The sequence below is a fragment of the Stegodyphus dumicola genome, chromosome 1 (genome assembly GCF_044657685.1).
Source record: "Stegodyphus dumicola isolate Sdum_Otavi_A_Nest chromosome 1, ASM4465768v1".
NCBI classification, from domain to species: Eukaryota; Metazoa; Arthropoda; class Arachnida; order Araneae; family Eresidae; genus Stegodyphus; species Stegodyphus dumicola.
Window position 1 is genome coordinate 65,034,712 of NC_140768.1, and position 18,465 is coordinate 65,053,176.

At 30.3% G+C, this 18,465-nt stretch overlaps 1 protein-coding gene across 2 annotated transcripts in view; it reads right to left on the bottom strand.

The window, feature by feature from the left end:
- The window catches only part of LOC118184284 (uncharacterized), a 121,815-nt gene that overhangs the window by 35,374 nt on the left and 67,976 nt on the right, over positions 1-18,465 (bottom strand). For both annotated transcript variants that reach the window (XM_035353935.2, XM_035353933.2), the window contains exon 2: positions 10,012-10,136. In XM_035353935.2, the coding sequence (XP_035209826.1) occupies positions 10,012-10,136 (125 nt within the window). The remainder of the gene's footprint in view (positions 1-10,011; positions 10,137-18,465) is intronic.

Below are 18,465 nucleotides of genomic sequence, written 5' to 3' on the forward strand. Positions count from 1 at the left end.
ATATTGAAATTAAGAGCAATGTACAAACAACAATGAAGAACAAATCAATGAAGATTTTCACACTTGCATCTTCTAAAAAAAGATAAATGTATGATGCTTTATTAATGATCTTATCAATTTTTATTTTCCCATGAAACTTTTATTCGTCAAGAGCGTCAAACTTCCGCAGAATAAGAAAAGAAAGATGATGAATAAAACCGAATACAGGGCAGCTGTATACGCTTAGCAAATAATGCTGTCATCTCTTACCAGCGATCTAACCGTTGTATTCAAGGACCAGAAATGCGGGAAAATGTTGAAAAGCGAAGCAGGGGAGATGCGTAAATAGTTTTACTGATAATGCTTGCTGGTTCTGCGAGGAATAGTTGAGTCTGTGAAAAGAGTTTTATTTATTCTTGCTTGAAGTAAAAACCTTTATCTGGAGTTTCAATTTGCAAAGTTTTTATGGCAAAGGAATGAGTTCTCTTATTAAAAATGCTTTTCTTATTCTATTTTAAGCTGTGAACCATTCTTTATTCTAATTTAAAGAAGGAACTTCAATTTTTCCCATTTCTATACTTTAAATTAAAAGCCTTCTATTAACATAAAAAGTATTAAGAATTCCTATAATATTTGGAAGGTATATAAATATAACTGATGATTTTAGGAACTGTGAACTAATTTTATGAACAAATGAAAAAAATTATTAAATACTATTTTACATCTACATATCTTACTTGAAAGTTTATTTTACATCAGATATTCTATACAAATATTATTTTACAGGTAAATATGACTGTATGATAATTCCTCTTCAGAAATCTTCCTCCATGACTCATTTCTTTCCGTCGGTACGCTTTTACATGACCGGGATTTAGAAAATTTTCTTATTAACACAATAAATTTTATTTGGTAGACTTCAAGAAATATTTCCGATATTTATCTAGAAATTTCCCATTGTTAATAAAATATACACTATAAGAAAATAATTTTAAATTAGAAAGTTTGTTCGTTACATAAAATAATTTTGAACGAAGTCTAAAAATCTGTTTAATATCTTATATATAAAACTGAGATTTACAGTTAATCCCCCCATTCGACATCGAAAGTTCAGTCATTTAGCCCCTTTCGGTATAATTCTGTCCAGTTTTAATGTAATATTTATTTGCAACACTTTTGAAGTTCTACGTTCTACTGTTTCAGTGTGTTAAACACCTTCTTCCCTCTGATTTTTTCTTACTGCAGGATTTGAATGGAAATATAGAAACGTGATGAAAGCAGATCAAAATGGATAACAGCATAATAGTGTCATTGCAAAAACTCATCAGGATATTTCAAGGCTGATGGGTAGGTACCATTGCAATTGTCTAGAACTGTTGTAAAAGTGCCATCATCTTTATGAAGATTAGATTTTAAACTGAAACTATGTGCCTTCATACAGGTGCCGACACCGTTATGTCAAGGCTATATAAATATCGATATGCTTTCTTTGATTCTCCATTTATTACATGACATGAGATTACATGCCGAAGTAAAAATTTATGCAGCCATTCAGTTAAAAGCCTTCATAATTCAATCGAAGTGCTATTTTTTTATTTCTTGATTAACATAATTCAATGGAATATTGGATGCAAGACACTGAAAGAAAAATTTTAGTAAAATGGCTTCGACCTCACAAAACGTTCCATCTTGAGCACATAATTTCTTTGAAACGTACTATCCACAAAATTATGCTTTTTCTTCAAACATTTTCCCTATTATAAATATAGTTTTTAGCGTTGTCACATGAATATCTAGTTTCTTTACTAACTCAACTTTCATTAAGAGTGCCTTTCGCTTTCATGACATTTTGTATCAGGTAATTTTGCTTTACCTAGTTTACGTAACACAACGTCCTTTCGGAAGAAGAAAGCAGTATCTATTTTTCCTTTCAAGTATCCTCTCTATTCAGGAACTGGTTTTCAACTCTTGTACCAGACTGGGATGTCTCATACCTTTGTTTTCTCCTTTTATCTCCATTTTTCGAGAAAATGCATGCTTGAACTGTGAAGTGTAAAACCAACAGGTAAGACAATTAAAAGAGACGTATAACCGAAGTTATGCGACATAGAAAATAAATAATTTATTAATGAAGTAAATAGAACTGAATCGGGATCAAGATCAAACGACGTATAAATGTTAAAGACGTATAAATGAGGAAACAGTGCTTTAGTGTAATTCAAAATATACGTAATCATGTATATTTGAATTTAAGTTCCTTGAGGTTGGGGGTTCAGGTAAAGCTTAAAGGTGGCTAGTGTAAGAATAGTTTTAATACATATAAGCAGCAAAGACTATAAGTATTTTATACGTATTTTAAAGTATGTTTGAGCACTTTCTGATTCTAAAAAAAAATTATATTAAAACCATTAAAACCCATGAAAATTGTTTAAAATTTGTGAAAACTTTTCAAACCAGTTATATTTCATTATCTCATCTAGAACGATAACACAAACCATATATATTTGGTCTTTAATTACGGTTATTTTAAGTAATATTTTTTCTTTCAATTTGCAATATAAAAAAAACTCTATCCTCTACTCTTCAAGTTTAGTTTATTTTGTTTATTCAAAATGCAAACTCAGAGCGCGCTGACATTTAAAATATGAAGAAATATATGAAACTAAAGACTTTTTTTTAAAAAAAATAGTAACGATAAATGAAATACTTCTGATTCCAGTGTAGTATCTGCAAGGGCTATGACTTTCCAGGATTATCAGATCCACACCCTGCACTTTTCATCAATCAAGGGCTCAATTAATAATGAGCCTTCTTAACCGCTTCACAGGCACCTGATAATAAAAGAGATATTTAAAATTCTTTCCCTGCCCTGGATTGCCGATCGATTTGTGCTTAAATCACGATCCCCCTCTCATCTCCTAGCGAAATAAATTCCTATTTTTTTCCCATCAAATGATTTCTGGAATCTTGTACAATGTTTCGGCGACAGAAAAGATTCTTTCTTTCATTCTGGATGCTTTCTATTAAATACAGGAAGATTAATTTTGTGCAACATAGCGCGAACTTGGATAGCAAATTAATGTCTAGCGACTTAGTTGGAAACGGGTCGAATTTTTTAAATTTTATTTTTCGTTTATTATATTCGGGAATCTTACATTAACTGGTCGATAAGAGTGATTATCTGGATTTATAGGTTAGAAGAAATGGAACGACTAAAATAATGCTATTCTGGATTGGATGAAATATTCTTATTTCTTGCTGCAGTTTATGGTTAAAAGAATCTTATATTTGCAAGTGCAAAGTTAAAATTTATAAGTAACTTAAAATTAAAATTTTTCTTTTCACATTTATTTGTAAAAATGTGAAAAGAAATAAAGTTTCAGTACTCATGGCTATTTCAGTTATATTTCTTTATTTCCTGAAATTCATCAATAATTCTCAAGTTTTATCGTATGGCTAAAATGTTTCATAGATATTTATGATGTGCATTTCTGAATTGCATTAAGAAATGCGATAATCTTCATAAAATCCAAGAAGCTATTTCATCTTAAATTCTAGTTGAAGAATAATTTATTCGTTAACAGATTTGATCAAATGCTGAAACAAGTATTTTTTAAACAACAATTTATTTAATCCAATATATTTTGCCAATTTTTCCTACTGGTGTATGTTCGTTTTATCTTTGCTCTGCTATTGATATCATTAATCTCCTATTGATGCATTTGACAGATTTTTAGATAATAGCCAACAACTCAGATTTCCTTAACAATTTGTCAAATGATTTGACCACCCTCCTAGTTTCTATAGCGAAATTCCTTATACACTAATATTTAAGAGAATTTTTTACTTATTTGTCTATGATTTATTTGATCTCTGCCCTATAAGAGTTTAAAAGAACAAACAAAAACGGCTTCATTTATATTTTATGGCACGCCACTTTACAAAACAACCCCCAAAAAACATAACCCAAATAAGTCCTCGGAGGTTCTGTGTGTTACTGAGAAGAGAAAAACAAGGGAAAGCCCTGGCATAGATTTCATTAGTAATACGATGATTAAGCACAAGGGAGTTGTCATGACATGCCGTTTTACGAACATCATAAATCTTCCACTCAAGATGTCATATTTCCGTCGCCATGGAAAACAGCAGTGATTATCCTGATACTGAAGCCAGGAAAGTTCTCGGATAATCCTGTTTCATGTCAATCAATCAGCTTTCTTCCTCGATTCAGCAAGATCACGGAGACAGTTATATTGTGAATTTGTCAAATTACTTTGAGGAAAATAATATCATAATACCAAAGAAATATGGCTTTTTCGAAGGCTCTATACCACAGGTTACCATACGTCAACCTTTTAGTCTCCCTGGGCCACAGTGGAAGAAGAAGAGATCTTTTAGGCGATATAAATTATTTCTAACGCACATGAGCAGCTCGTGACTTGCTTACATTTTACCGAAAATTTTCGGATTTGGTGAGGTTTGACAGCTGAAAGAAGTATTTGAATTTCATCTCAAGGGGGAGAACTTGCGGGTTTTAACGCGTTGATCCCAATTTGCTCAGTGTGCACTATAGACACTGTGCGAAAGCTAAGCAACTTTTTTTTATTTTGGTCGTAATCATGCAAAGAATCAGCTGGTGGACATATAAAATTCATAATACAGTGGTACAATGCAGTACTTAAAAGAGGAAGAAAGTGTATTAGAAAAAAAAATAGGACGCATACGCTACGGATTGCATAGAAAAAGGCTTTGTTGACAGAATTGCGTTGGCAAAATAAATTGTATGGCCAAGAGGGAGAACATTTAAAGGAAGAACCATAGTGAGGGATATGACCTCTCCTGTAATTGCAATGATTACATTGCACCGTCTATTGATACTCACCACCAGTTTATCTAAAAGTTCTTGCCAATCATTCCACCACGTCTAAAGGCGTCTTGATGTTTTCCTGTAGACATAAAATTTCACATTCATTTGCAGAAGAACGCATGAAAGTGCGCCTTGCTTTCTTCCTTTTAAGTTAGCTTCCACTGCAGCCTGATTTCTCGCATTTTGCGTACCCTGACGCGCCCTCTGACATCACTGCGCTGATATTTGCATATACATCACCTTTCTAGTGAGTTGGCTTTTCACTGTGCAGACCGCAAAAAGGTCTTTTCAGCAATGTTATGGTTGTATGTTGAAAAATATTGTTGCTTTTGCACGCTTGTATATATATATATATTAGAAAACGCACTTAGAGAAAAATTTCAAGTGAATCATGATTTACTTGATTCATAACGTGAGAAACTACTCTCAAACACTAACGATAGCTGATGAGACCTCCCCGAAAAAAATGTAAATACATATTTAAGTACTTCAAACTTTATTAGTTTATGATATTTTTAATATAATGATAGCAACTCAGAATTATTTTGACATTATATTTCCCGTTTTATACACAAAATTTCATTACAAATTTGATTTATAATTATAAAATAACAAAAATTCTAAAACTAATACAATATTTGACCTTGAATTTGAGAAACTTATGAATCAAAATCTGCTTCGGTTGAAGTAGTCGCAATTCTCAGAAAGTTCTCAAGGTGTTCAAATCAGACTCTAATTTCCTCTTACTATGCTTCTCTCTTGAAAATAGTTTTTCGTAATTGTACGTGCTGTCAAATATTGATGACATGAGAAATGTATGACTGTGCAGCGAGGAATATTTGTCTTCAGCGAGGTAGGTATGATTTATAAAAAGATCAACAAAGAGAATGATACTATGCTGCAGAGATTATGTCATGCGTAGGAACACAATGCTGAAGTACCAAACTGATTTTTCACCCGACATACTCACTTAACGTATCGTAATTCCACTAAAGATGTAACAAAATGTAGGCGAAAATTCCTCACGTATCTTGAAATAGCATCTGAGCACTCTGCACGACTTTAAACACACCTTAAAGCACTTGAAAATAGAACATCGTTGGAATATATTGCAGCTTGAAGACAAGAAACGCTGGGAATACTAGTCTTGATATCCTCACCTTGCCGAAAAATACTAAGAGCCTCAAACCACACGTACGTCCACTTTGAAAACTAGCCTCAAACGCCGATCGCAACAGCATAAGATGTATAATCGGCGTTTCGGGTGTTGATATTTCTTCTGCACTACGCTTTTTGGGCCCCACTAATACTTGCTTTAGTCCGCATGCGGCCTACGGGCTCGACATTCCTGTTCTAGAACGTACCAACTATTCAGAGCTATGAACTTTATCCTAGAGTTTGTGAAGTCAGCAATGAAATATTTAAACAAAGGAACCACGTTTAATAATATCGATGTTATTAATTGCGTAGTCCTTTGCCCCCACTTCTCTTTCTGCTATGAAAGTGTGCTTTACATAGTTCTGTTCATTGTTTAAAGATGTATATAGCTATATGAAATTCTGGGGTGCATAGCACACCCATAAATGACGATGTGTGAACGTGTTTATGTGTATCAAGGTTTATCTTGTTACGAAATAAATCTATATCGAACCAACCTTCATGACTGAAAGCTTCTCTTCTCCGTTATTTCGTCTCATGCAACTACGAAGCTGTTTTTTAAAATATATTAGAAAAAATATTACAAAAACATTATGTTAAAAAACAATAACAAAGCAGCGGTAAATGGAAAATTAGCCTAATTCGAATATCACCAGGGACTTTTCAAGAGAAATGCATATTTAGTGATAGTTTAAACTTTATTCTACATGCATATTAACTTTTAAGTTTGAATCAAGTTAAGCTTTCACATTTTTTCTAATTTTTTTATTAGTATTTCATACATATTGTGTTTTTACTTTTTGAATTACAATTGGATCTTTACTTTATGTTTAAACTACTTTGCAAAGGAACCGCAGTATCACTTTAGCTCATAGGCAATAGCTTGAAGAATTTACTTTTTTATATAGTATATATATATATATACATATACATATATATATATAATGAAGAAAAAAGACGTAGTAGCAATATTTATGGCGCAGCGAGTAGAATTCATAGAATCGATATTCAACATCGATATTCAAGAGGAAGAATTCTGATTGCGTTGTTTGCTAAAATGTTGAATCCGTAGTGATTAGGAAACTTGGCAGCTGAGTCATTTTAATTTCAATTAACATTTGTGGCCACAATTTACGGGGCACTCTAATCGTGCCTATTTCCAGAACATTTACATTTTTGATACTATTGCGATAGGAAGAGAGCATAGCGAAACAGCGTCCAAGCAGAAGCATCTGAAGTGCAAGCAGTCCAAGCAGTTGAAGGCGCATTTATCCAATATGGCAGTCTATTACGAAAAAGGTTTTGATTTAGTTTAGAAAGGTTTCAATTCTCAGAGTTTAGGTTCGGAATTAACTACATCATCAGTGTTACGCAAGCTATGTGACATCGATTAATTAAAAAAAGTCGCAGTCCAGAAAAGTTATTATTTTTAGAACACAGAGAGGAAACATCCAAATTAAAAATGAGGAATTATAAGTGTATTACTAAAATGAACTATAAAGCTGATTTACATATTTTTATCATACACACACAGACAAATAATTTTTACAAATAGTTTTGAATTAAAATGCATAAACACGAGGGTGTCGGGGGACAATTAATGGAGTAATTTATCAATTTTACTGCAGAAATTGCTTTTCACTCAAAATTGAATTAGCGAAAATGCTTAATCGGAATGAGTTCTTTGGTGCTCTGCATTGGTTCTTGATCCCTTCAATTAATGGAAATATTTGGCCTAGCTTGAATTGCAGGTTTGGCATCGCCTTATTACTTGAGTAAGGACGAAACACCTTCGTATTTATTTCTTAATTATTGTTCATTGAACTGGTTTGTTTCCCTTGAAAAGTCAACTAATTTCCGAACAATAGCAATGATTACTTACTTAATTTCTTTTTACAATTGAAATTATTTTATTCATGATTTAATTCAAGTCCCCGTTAAACATTTTTAACAATTTACATTCAAGTTACTTTAAAACAATTTTCGGAATTAAACTTACTAACTATGGATTTATTCTTTTAAGATAATTTTACTAAAATTAATCTTAGGAGATAATATAATCAATATTTATTAAATAAATTATTATTAACTTACTTTGCAGCAATTGCGCAAGTAGTAGAATAACTCTATTTCGCACTAAGTGAATTTAAGATCATACAACATTTATATATAGAGATATATAGACATTAAACATGAAATTCAATATCTTAAAAATCACTCTCATCAATAATCAAATTACACTCAATTTTATTAACTTATTTTTACGAAAATTACACATTAGGTAATTTTAATTTTAATTTTAATTTATTGTTACTTATGGATTTTAATGCCCTATAACTGCCGATTAACAAGAACGAGGCAATTAATTGCTATTTAAAACCTTGTTACTTCAATGCCGATGGACTGCGAAGATAATTTGAAATTTCTAGAGCCCAATTGCTTCATAAGATATCACCATACATAAAGTAATCAATTATTTGAGAAAATACAAAACTGATGTTCACGAAATTTATCTTCGGCCAAGCAAAAACTCAAGCTACAAGATTATAATGTCGTAAGAAATGATAGACAACATACCACTGTACTGATTATTAAAAAATTATATAAAGTGTTCAATTTATGAGCTCCCGCTTTCTGTTCAGATCGAGAACTCTGCAGCGATCATGTACAGTAGCACCAAGGAACAGTTCCTATTTATAGTAGTCTAAAAACTTCACAGAAACATCATCAATCGGCAAGATTTACTAAATCATAACCATCTCGGATCTCTCTAACATTATTGCAGGAGACTTCAATGTCAAACATCCTGAATGGAATACCTGCCATGGAAATTTTGAGTAGAAGGCCTCTGAAACATTTTGCTGATAATCTGACAATTCTAGGCGGCAGCTGCCTCACAAGATATTATCAAACATGTACAAGTGATATTCTGGACACTGTTATCATGAAACACGTTCATCAAACCCTTTTCTGGAAGATATCGAAGATGTTTTTTCTGATCCCGATCTCGTAAATTTTGACTTCTACGGACTCTATCCGTGTATAGAAAAATACAAAAATAGTTCAAATTGAAAAAATTTAAAATATCATGAAAAATATCAATAACACTATCCACCTTGATAACTACGGAGATATAGAAAACTCCATTTATCATCTCAGCAATAAAATCAACAATATTGTCAACATTTCTACAACTTCAGTTCCTATTATTAATGAACCCAGCAGTGGCAGAGAGATAAAGTCGCTAAGCACTGATAGTTCGGTCCAGGGTTGGAATCCCGGTGAACGCTCTGGCTGCATGGGTGTTTTCATGTTTTTCCATGTGTAACGTGTATGTTATGAACCAGTTTCCCCCTCCAAGAAGGCATCCCTCAGGCATATAGCCCTGGAATGCTTAAGCTTTACTTTAATCAAATAAACCAAAACCAAGCATTTCTTCATATTTAATAAATATTTTAAAAAACTTAAAAAAATTAATTTTTTTTGCATTTTTAAAACATTTTAATTATCTTAATTTTGAGTAAATTTTCTTTGAAAATTCTTCCGTTGTTCCTTGAAAAAAATCAAATTATCCTAAGCAATTTTTATAATTTATTACATATTTTTTATCTTAAATCAGTATTTTTTAAATTTTATAGAATTGTTTTCGTAAATTGAATTGTGCATGTTTTTATTTTAATATGTGTATTTCCCACTAGGAAGTAGCTCATCTTTCGTAATTTGATTTCGATTTAATTATTATCTCTTGATTAATTAATTTTTGTAGCCTATGCGAGATTTTAATAATATATATCATATTAATTTGAGATTTCTCTATATATTTATATATGGACTGTAAATGCGAGAAACGAATTATACAAAAGAATTGTAGTTCATTTGCATCTTTACCTATCAAAGCATACAGTCAGTCCAGTGCTTGACTGATTTTTGTGAATATTGCTTTGAATAAAGTTACAGTTCCACGAATATCACAGTTAATGAAACAAATTTATGAAATTTTAACTTACTTCTGACTTTTCATAGTATTGCCGAAATTCATCTACTTTCGACTGTATGCATTTTGCCAATCTACACAAAATGACACCAGTGGATAGCTTTTGTATCAGATTGTCAGCATGAACGACGGTTACACCTATTAAAAAAATAATAAAATTTGTAGGAAGTAAATTTCAATGAAATAATTAAGAAGCCTTTTCTTAAACTTTACATCAGCAAATTTCATAGACTCACATTATAAGGTATTTCTCTCGCCTTCTTAGCATGCCCTCGTGATGAAGTGGTCAGAATACTCGGCGCGTATTCGAAAGGTCCGTGGTTCGAGTCCCGGCGAGGGCATTGCTTATTTTTCATGTTTCATAGTTTGTTTACCTGTTTCAGAATAAACTAACGTCTCTACAGTGGCGCCCGAACTAAAGAGAGTGTATATAAGGTATTTCCCCCACCTTCTTAGCATGTCTTCGTGGTGTAGTGGTGAGCACACTTGGCGCGTATTCGAGAGATCCGTGGTTCGAGCCCAGGCGAGGGCATTGCTTATTTTTCATGTCTTCTGCAAAATAATAACGTAATGTCTCTACAACATCCATCAAGAGATGAAATACTATACCTATTTGAAAATAACAAAATCATGCTTACAATCTTTGAAAATTCTGACAAAATATTGTAGTATTATATCCTTTTGTGATGCTGTTCCATGAATATTCTAGAAGTCGGAATGGATTCGGAATTAATTTCTATAAGTGTTAGTTATGCTTTTTTTATTCTTTAAAAGTTACTTTCTATGATATTACATCAATTTGTTTCCACTTGTAATTCATTACTTCCCCTTTACCACTTAAAAGTAATTTTAGGCTTTTTCATAACACGAAACATGTTTACATATTCATGAAATGCATTTTATATTTTGTTTCCAAAATATTTCTTGTATTGTGTTCTACTGAATTGCAGTTTTCTTTGAGAATTCACAAGGGGTTATAACTATTCATTCCTGTAATGTTAAGAAGTTTAATTTCATTTCATTATTTTAGGCAAATAGACTTTCCCCATTTTTAAATTTAAATCCTTAATTGATACATAATAACTACCTACTTTATTTTACAATGGCAGGATTTCACTGTACATAACACCTTAAAAAACAATGAATTACTAAAAAATTATTTATTTATTCATCGGCACAGATTGCAGCAGATTTTTCGAACGAATAAAATGTTTCTTTGCCAAGCGGGAAAAGAACGATGAAGGCAGATTTATACTAAACGAATGAAACCCAACGATATTTCCTTAGGGAAAAAAACAGGGTAAACCAAAAAATTAATGAATGCTTAAAACGAAAAAATCGAAAACGACCAGGGAAGGAAACTTCACGCACAAATTCCCTGGAGGAATTGAGACAATACGAATTGGAGGGGGGAATCAAAGAATAGGCGAAAATTCATCTAGAACAGAAGTTCTCAGCCCGTTTTCATTAGCGTATGTTTGTTTCATCATAGCTAGTGAAAACGCCCACTTTTGTTAACGAAAATACTTATCTATTTCTAGACTAGTGGTCTTATTATTAGTAACAATTGGTAATTGATTTTTATAATTAGTGTAGCTGAAACCGCGTAGAGAGTTTCCGAGTTCGCGAGGAACGGCGAGATCAAGTTACATTAATTAAGGATTCTGCTCCTTTTGACAAAATAACATAACAAGGGATAGGTTGTCAGCCTATTCAAATTTAAGGTTTAATGCATAGACCATGCTCAGCACAGCAGTTTGCTATTATTTTAACTTGTGCTTTGGTATCTTACCGCAATGGCCAGCCGTAGCTAAACGAATCTACATCTTCTCCAGATACACCTGAAATGCGATCAGAAAAAGGAAGGTATGTCAGCAGTAGCTGACTTAGTTAGCTTGATACGGGTATTGTGGAAAGGAAAGAAGACTCGGAAGTGATGGCATAACACCCCAATAGGCTGTTTGTTGAATACTTTAAACCGAAACTTCTTATAGCTGAGTTACTGAGTTTCCTGACTTTTGCGGAACAAAACCAAGAAAATATGAAAGCAACAATTCACTCGTGAGCGGAAGATGAAATTCTTTTGCGTATATATATATTACTTTTGTATATTGTTTTAAAAATATTACACATAGAAAAAAATTTTGAAATTATTGTTAAAATAACGTATTCAGTACTTGTTTCCTTAAATATTTTAATTTGTTAGATATAAGAAGTTTAAATATGATTTTAATGAAAATTAAACTAATTAGAATTTTCAGTTTACAACTTGACAATTGGCAGACCGGATTCGGTTACAAGGAAGTGGATAAGACAGGAGTTTTAATATGCTATCATTAAGACAAAAATTGTTTTCTGCATAAGAAAATAGTTCTTAATAGATATATCAGAGATTCAAAATTTTTTCTCTTTATGTTTTACTTTGAGCAAATCTTATTTTGCTTTGATTTTATTTTGCGAAAGTTTTATAACTAAAGCTTTTTAATTTGTAATAAAATTTATTTGGAAACTAAACACATTTAGGAACTTAAATTTCTCGTTTAAAAACTCGTACTATAATGAGATTTGAAGAAAATGACATCAAATAAAGATAACAAGCTCAAATTAATGATAAAAACTGCTTAGCTTTAAAGTTTGAAACTAATGTCGTGAGTTAGAGAAAGTGAGATCCTTATAAATTTCAAATTTGAATGCAATATCCCGTTAAGTTTAATTATTCAGAGATTTGACTATGATAACCTCAAATTCAGCAAATCTTTGATTAATGTGAAAGAAATGTTCACCAAAAGGAAATCTAGAAAAATCCTTTTCGAAGTAAGTAAGTTTGAAAAAACAAGAAAATGACCGTTTAGAGGATTTTACACTGAAGTCTAACACATCAAAAGGAAGAGTTTACAATTAAAAGAATAAAACAATATTAAAAATATTTTAAAAAGGAAAACGTCGTAGAAATTTAAAAAATATAAATGATTCTTCACTTAACATATGGCATTAGAAACATTTTTTATTAATGACAATAACACTGCAAATGTTCATAAAAATTTACAGTTAGGTAAATCATAAATTAAATGTATTTTAATTTTTACAGTTAAATACATAACTAAAAATGCAATATAAGGATTTATATTATTAAGAAGAGAGTTTATTGGTTTTTAAGTGTCTCTGTCTGTTAACCAATAACAAATTATTTAAATTGTCTTTTAAATTCTCAAATGGTTTTAAGATTGCTATGTGAGGAAGCACAGGGAAATTTAAGGTCTTACGTTTTGCACAATAGCAATTATTGCCAACAATTGCTTTTAGATTCTTTTCACTACTCTTGTCAATCATTTTCTAAGGTGTCAACATCAGAAGGATTATTCTAGTAAGTTTTGCGATTTTTTTTAGTTCTAGTATGTTTATCTTTATATCTGGCGCATTTTTCTTATCGAATACTGATCAAAATAATAATTAATTAATTAAAAAATAACATGAACATTAGACATATGAATTTAAGTTTTACCTTTAAGTAGGAAGCGGTATTTAACAAGCCAAATAATTTTGAATTGCAATATAAAATCCTTTAATCGGGGCTTAGTTTCTCTTTTTATCGTTAATCCTACCAAAATGGCAATTTCAAATTTATATTCCTATGGCAATAAATATCACCATAATCTTCCAGTCTTTTTGATAAAAATTATAATGAAAATGACGATGAAAAATTGTTTTACAAAATCTTAACTATGATATATTATAATAACAATATCTTATAATACAGTATCATAACAAACATGATATCTTAATGATGGAAATATCTTAATATTAATAATATCTTAATAAATAACAGCAAATGAAGAGATAAATCCAGCAGCAATGCTCAATTTTTAGATATAAGAAAAAGGCGAGAGGAGGACCTTTCTAAAATAAGTTTAAAAGAAAGATGAGTTCCAGACAGAGACAATGAGGTACTTTAGGATCTACGTTGGGTTTTTAATCAAATTTTCAAACGGATAAATTTTAAAAATCCTGTAAAAGTTTATGCGATGCTGAATTTTAGAATCAGACTCTCTTCATATTAAAACGCGTTTAAAATTTCCGTAATATATTATTAAGGTAAATGGCTGTGAAGATCTTAAAAGAAAGTATATAGAAGAGCTGAAAAAATTCAAGAATTCACAGTTTTTTTTCACAAATTTCTGAAATGAAAAGTACTGTAGGAGAGCTAATGTATCGCAATTTAACATTAGTTAAAGCTTGTTTTATGTGCATTGAGTTAAGCCTCCCACACTCATCAGCAGGAAGTGAAAGTATACTTCCAACAAGTATATTATAAATTTTCCAACAAGTATTTTTAAAAAGTATATTTCCAACAGTGGAAATTAATGAAAACAAAATAAAATTCATCTGCGGACTCTCTTAAAGAATCACTTTTTTGACAACGGAAAAATTAAAGCACCCCGCAGCAGCAGATTTTACTATCTCTTATAATAAATTAATTTAACAAAATCTTCCAAAAGTAATGAAAAATCAACACTTGTAATGTTTTTCTTGTATGTAGATGACAACAATGAAGTGTCTTGACTTTTGCCATATACTTACCAAATATTAATCAAATAATTTAATATTTAAGTTCCTATATAATAAAAAAGATAGTAATATTGAGAAATGCCTAAGAAAGTGAAATTGAAGCAAGCATAATGTTTATTTCTATAAGTATTTTTATTAGACATAGTTATTCTGAAGTACACTACAGATTGTATTTTGCCAAGACAGGTATTTCATATGTCAAATTAAAACAATACATATGTAAAAATATTAAATTTTTTATTCGCTTTAATATTTTTTTGTACTCTGCATGTACCTTGTATGTATGCTTCTAATATGTGAATGGATGATTATTCATAGGGGCTTTTGTTTTGATGATTATATTTGTAAATATGCAATTATTATATCTTGCTTCTATTTACTTATCATTTTTCATGAAATAAAAGTGTAGATATATGGGTCAGATGAAAAGACATAGAACCATACTGCATTTTTCATAGATTTGGTTTCTTTATTACTGAAGAGAAAAGGAAAAGACCTGCTCTTAAAATAGTGGGAAACGTTAACTTGAATATTTGTTTTTCTAGCTTGTAAATTCTCTTTCAAATGCCGGACAAATTCAATTTAAATTGAATTAACAAACAAAATACATGACATTCTGTCAATTTATTTTTTTTATGAAGAGTTATAAATCTATTTCGGTGAATAATTTCCCTAAACTCAGTTTCTTTATGAGAAGAAAAGAATGGATTGCATTATTATTTAAAGTAATTTAAACTTTAAATACATGAGCACTTCTTACAATAGCCTTCAACTTTTCAAAAATCGTATTTTGTTTGCTATTTTTTTTAAAGCCAATTTTTAATTTAAGTTTGAAGGCTTCTCGATTTCGAATATTTGAAATGCTGTTAAATATTAGATGACTCTGAAATATTGTTAAATATTTATTATTCAAAATTTATATTAACTGTGGGATGTAATATTTTATTGTAAGTTTTAGCTGCGGTATTAAAAGTGAAATTCTATTACACTATTTATGCTCATTTCAAATGCTAGAATTCAAAAACAATTTTAATCAAAGGTTTTGTTTATTGAATAAAAGCTTAATTCAAATTTTATCGCTTTTAATTCCACAGGTTTCATATTTAAAATATATTTTAGTTCAATCTATGATAATGATTAGGAAAACCAGGAAATAGCTTAAAATTTAATAGCTTTTACTCGGGCTTCCTTTTTAGTTATTGAAGAGGCTTTGTGTTAGCATTTACGAAACATGCGATTTACATTTATATTCTGATAAATTAACCTAATTTACCGAATATCTAAATCTATACAACATAGAAAGTTTTATAGTTAATAAGTGAAAGTTTTACAAAGAATATTTTAAATCTGTAATACAAAGCCTGGATCAGTAAAGTAAAAAGATTTAAAATTCTGGAATATTTTACTTATCAAATATTAATGTTCTCAACTGTAATTTGCACTAAACGTTTGAGTATTTTGAAAAAAAAAATACTTACTTTAGAAGTAAGTATTTTTTTTACTTACTTTAGAAAAAATGGGAAAATAAATAATCATGATAAATATGAATAAAGCCTGTTCTCTTATTTATTACACTATTAATTAAGGAGATGAATCATCAAGATAAGCATTTCCATTAAATCTAATTTTACAAAAAAATGCGAAACATTGGAATGTTTAGCAATGAAAAGAACACTGTACTATTTTCTTTTTCAAACTATAATGGGTTTCGCTGCTTAAGATTTGAAAACAGCCTCTTGAAAATATTGCAACTAAAAAAGTAAGATAATTTCTTTTGTAACTTAATTTGAATAATTTTTGAATGAACTGCACATGGCTAATTATACGAATGCATCATTCGGACAATAATATTATGTTTGAAAATATTTTGAATAAATTTTAACTTTTCATTTAAACTTTATTCGTTAAATCTCAGAAGGAAGTAACACCCGTCTGTAATTAGAAACCTTTCATAGTATTCCATAAATAATCATAGGTTTCCCTGCATTTTGTTAATGTTTGGGGTAAAATGTTTTATGATTTCAAAATAATTTTTAATTTATTCATTTTTTTCAATACATAACGTGTATTGAAATCTTTGATGAAAATGTTTTGTACATTGGCAGTTTAGCTAATTTAAGGAAACTGTGTTTGTAGAAAAAAAAGTTGAATTAGTGGAACATAGCTATTTAGATATTATATAGGAATTCTGACGTATTCTCGAAATAAAGGAAAATTCAATTTTTCATTATTCTGCAAATGATATATGAGGATGATTGATTTTCATTATAAAATAAATATTTATTTCTAAAGGAGGACAATAGTAAAAAATCTGATGTGTACACCACATGACTTCCTTGTACGGAATATTAAATTATACGCATTTTTTTCTTGAATTTCATTTAAATTGATTGGATTGAATTAAATCTAGTTCATCGACAGCGCATAAACCACAATAGAATAAATGCATTCTTTAAAATTCACTATATTTGTTGACTATAAGGACACTCTGAATGCACAAAATTTATATCATTTGAAGAATTATCTTATCGTTGCCATATGTTCTATTCAAATACTATAATAAAACTAGAACGATGTATGAAAGAAATTAAGCAAACAAAACAAAAAAGAAACAGTTTTTCACAGACGATTTAGTATTTCTCATTCAATTAATTCAGTTGTCACTTCGCGACAAGGCAAAAATACATAAAAACTCAAAATATCTGTATTAAAAATTACGAAGTAAATCTTAAACACTTATTTCCTCGAAAAAATTCCAGAAAGGATTAAGCATGATTTAATTAGCAATAATAAATGAAGGCGTTATTTTTGTTGTTGCAAAGCTCTAGATTGGCAACAAATCTACAATTCTGCTATTTCAAATGTAAACAAATATGTCCGCCGTGTTATTTAAAACTTAACCGCACTTAAACAACTTTTAAATTGTTGATATTTGTACAAATATTGCTTCCAGAATTACGAAAGGCATAAAACCCTTAACCGGAAGATAAGAACAACATAATTCAATCTTTTTTAAAGCAAAAAATGTACAATTTACAAACATATAAGAGTAAAGAAACTGAGATCACTGTGCCGAGTAACAAAGTGGATATATATATAAATATAGTATTTATATACGTTTGGTGCGGCTGTTTGCAACCAAAATACGGGGTGCACATCTACATGTTACAGCAGTCCTATATACAAAATTTCAACGTTCTGAGGCTACTCGTTTTCGAGTTATGCGAGATATGTACGTACGCACGTATGTACATACGTTCGTACAGACGCCACGAAAAATTCTCTTCAGAATTAATTTTAAAGCAGTTTTATAATTTTTTTGGAGGAAACGAAGCTTTTATTCTGTCCTTACGTACAGATATCACACAAAACCATCGTTAAATTCCATTCGATAGCGGTCAAAATGGATATTTTCGTTGAAGTATGCTGCCTGAAACTTTTACATACTTCCTTTTTACTTCATACAATGAAGTAAAAAGAAGCTAAACCCATGGACGGAAAACTGGAGTTCATTAGCTTTCGAAATCACAAATTCGTACGTAATATTTTCTGATATGTTACATCATTAAAAGTTGTTGCAGGATACTAGAATTTATTGCCATGCGACATTAACGTTTTACTTTTGATCTCAAAAATCCATTATAATGTATTTTCCCGATGTAAATAGATTTATTTATGGTGAGCACTGTCTAATTTTGCTTTTGATAGTTGTTATCTTGTATCAGAGAAGTCTGAAATTTCTAAATTGGCTATTTTTTATAGGAATGCTTTTATGGACAAGTACATACATACTTTGGCCACCAAGATAATTTACGTTTTTCCAAATTCTTAATATATTCCTGTCTTCGAATTGCTAAATTAGTAACCCCTATCGTGATTGACGATGAATAATTTAAAAAAA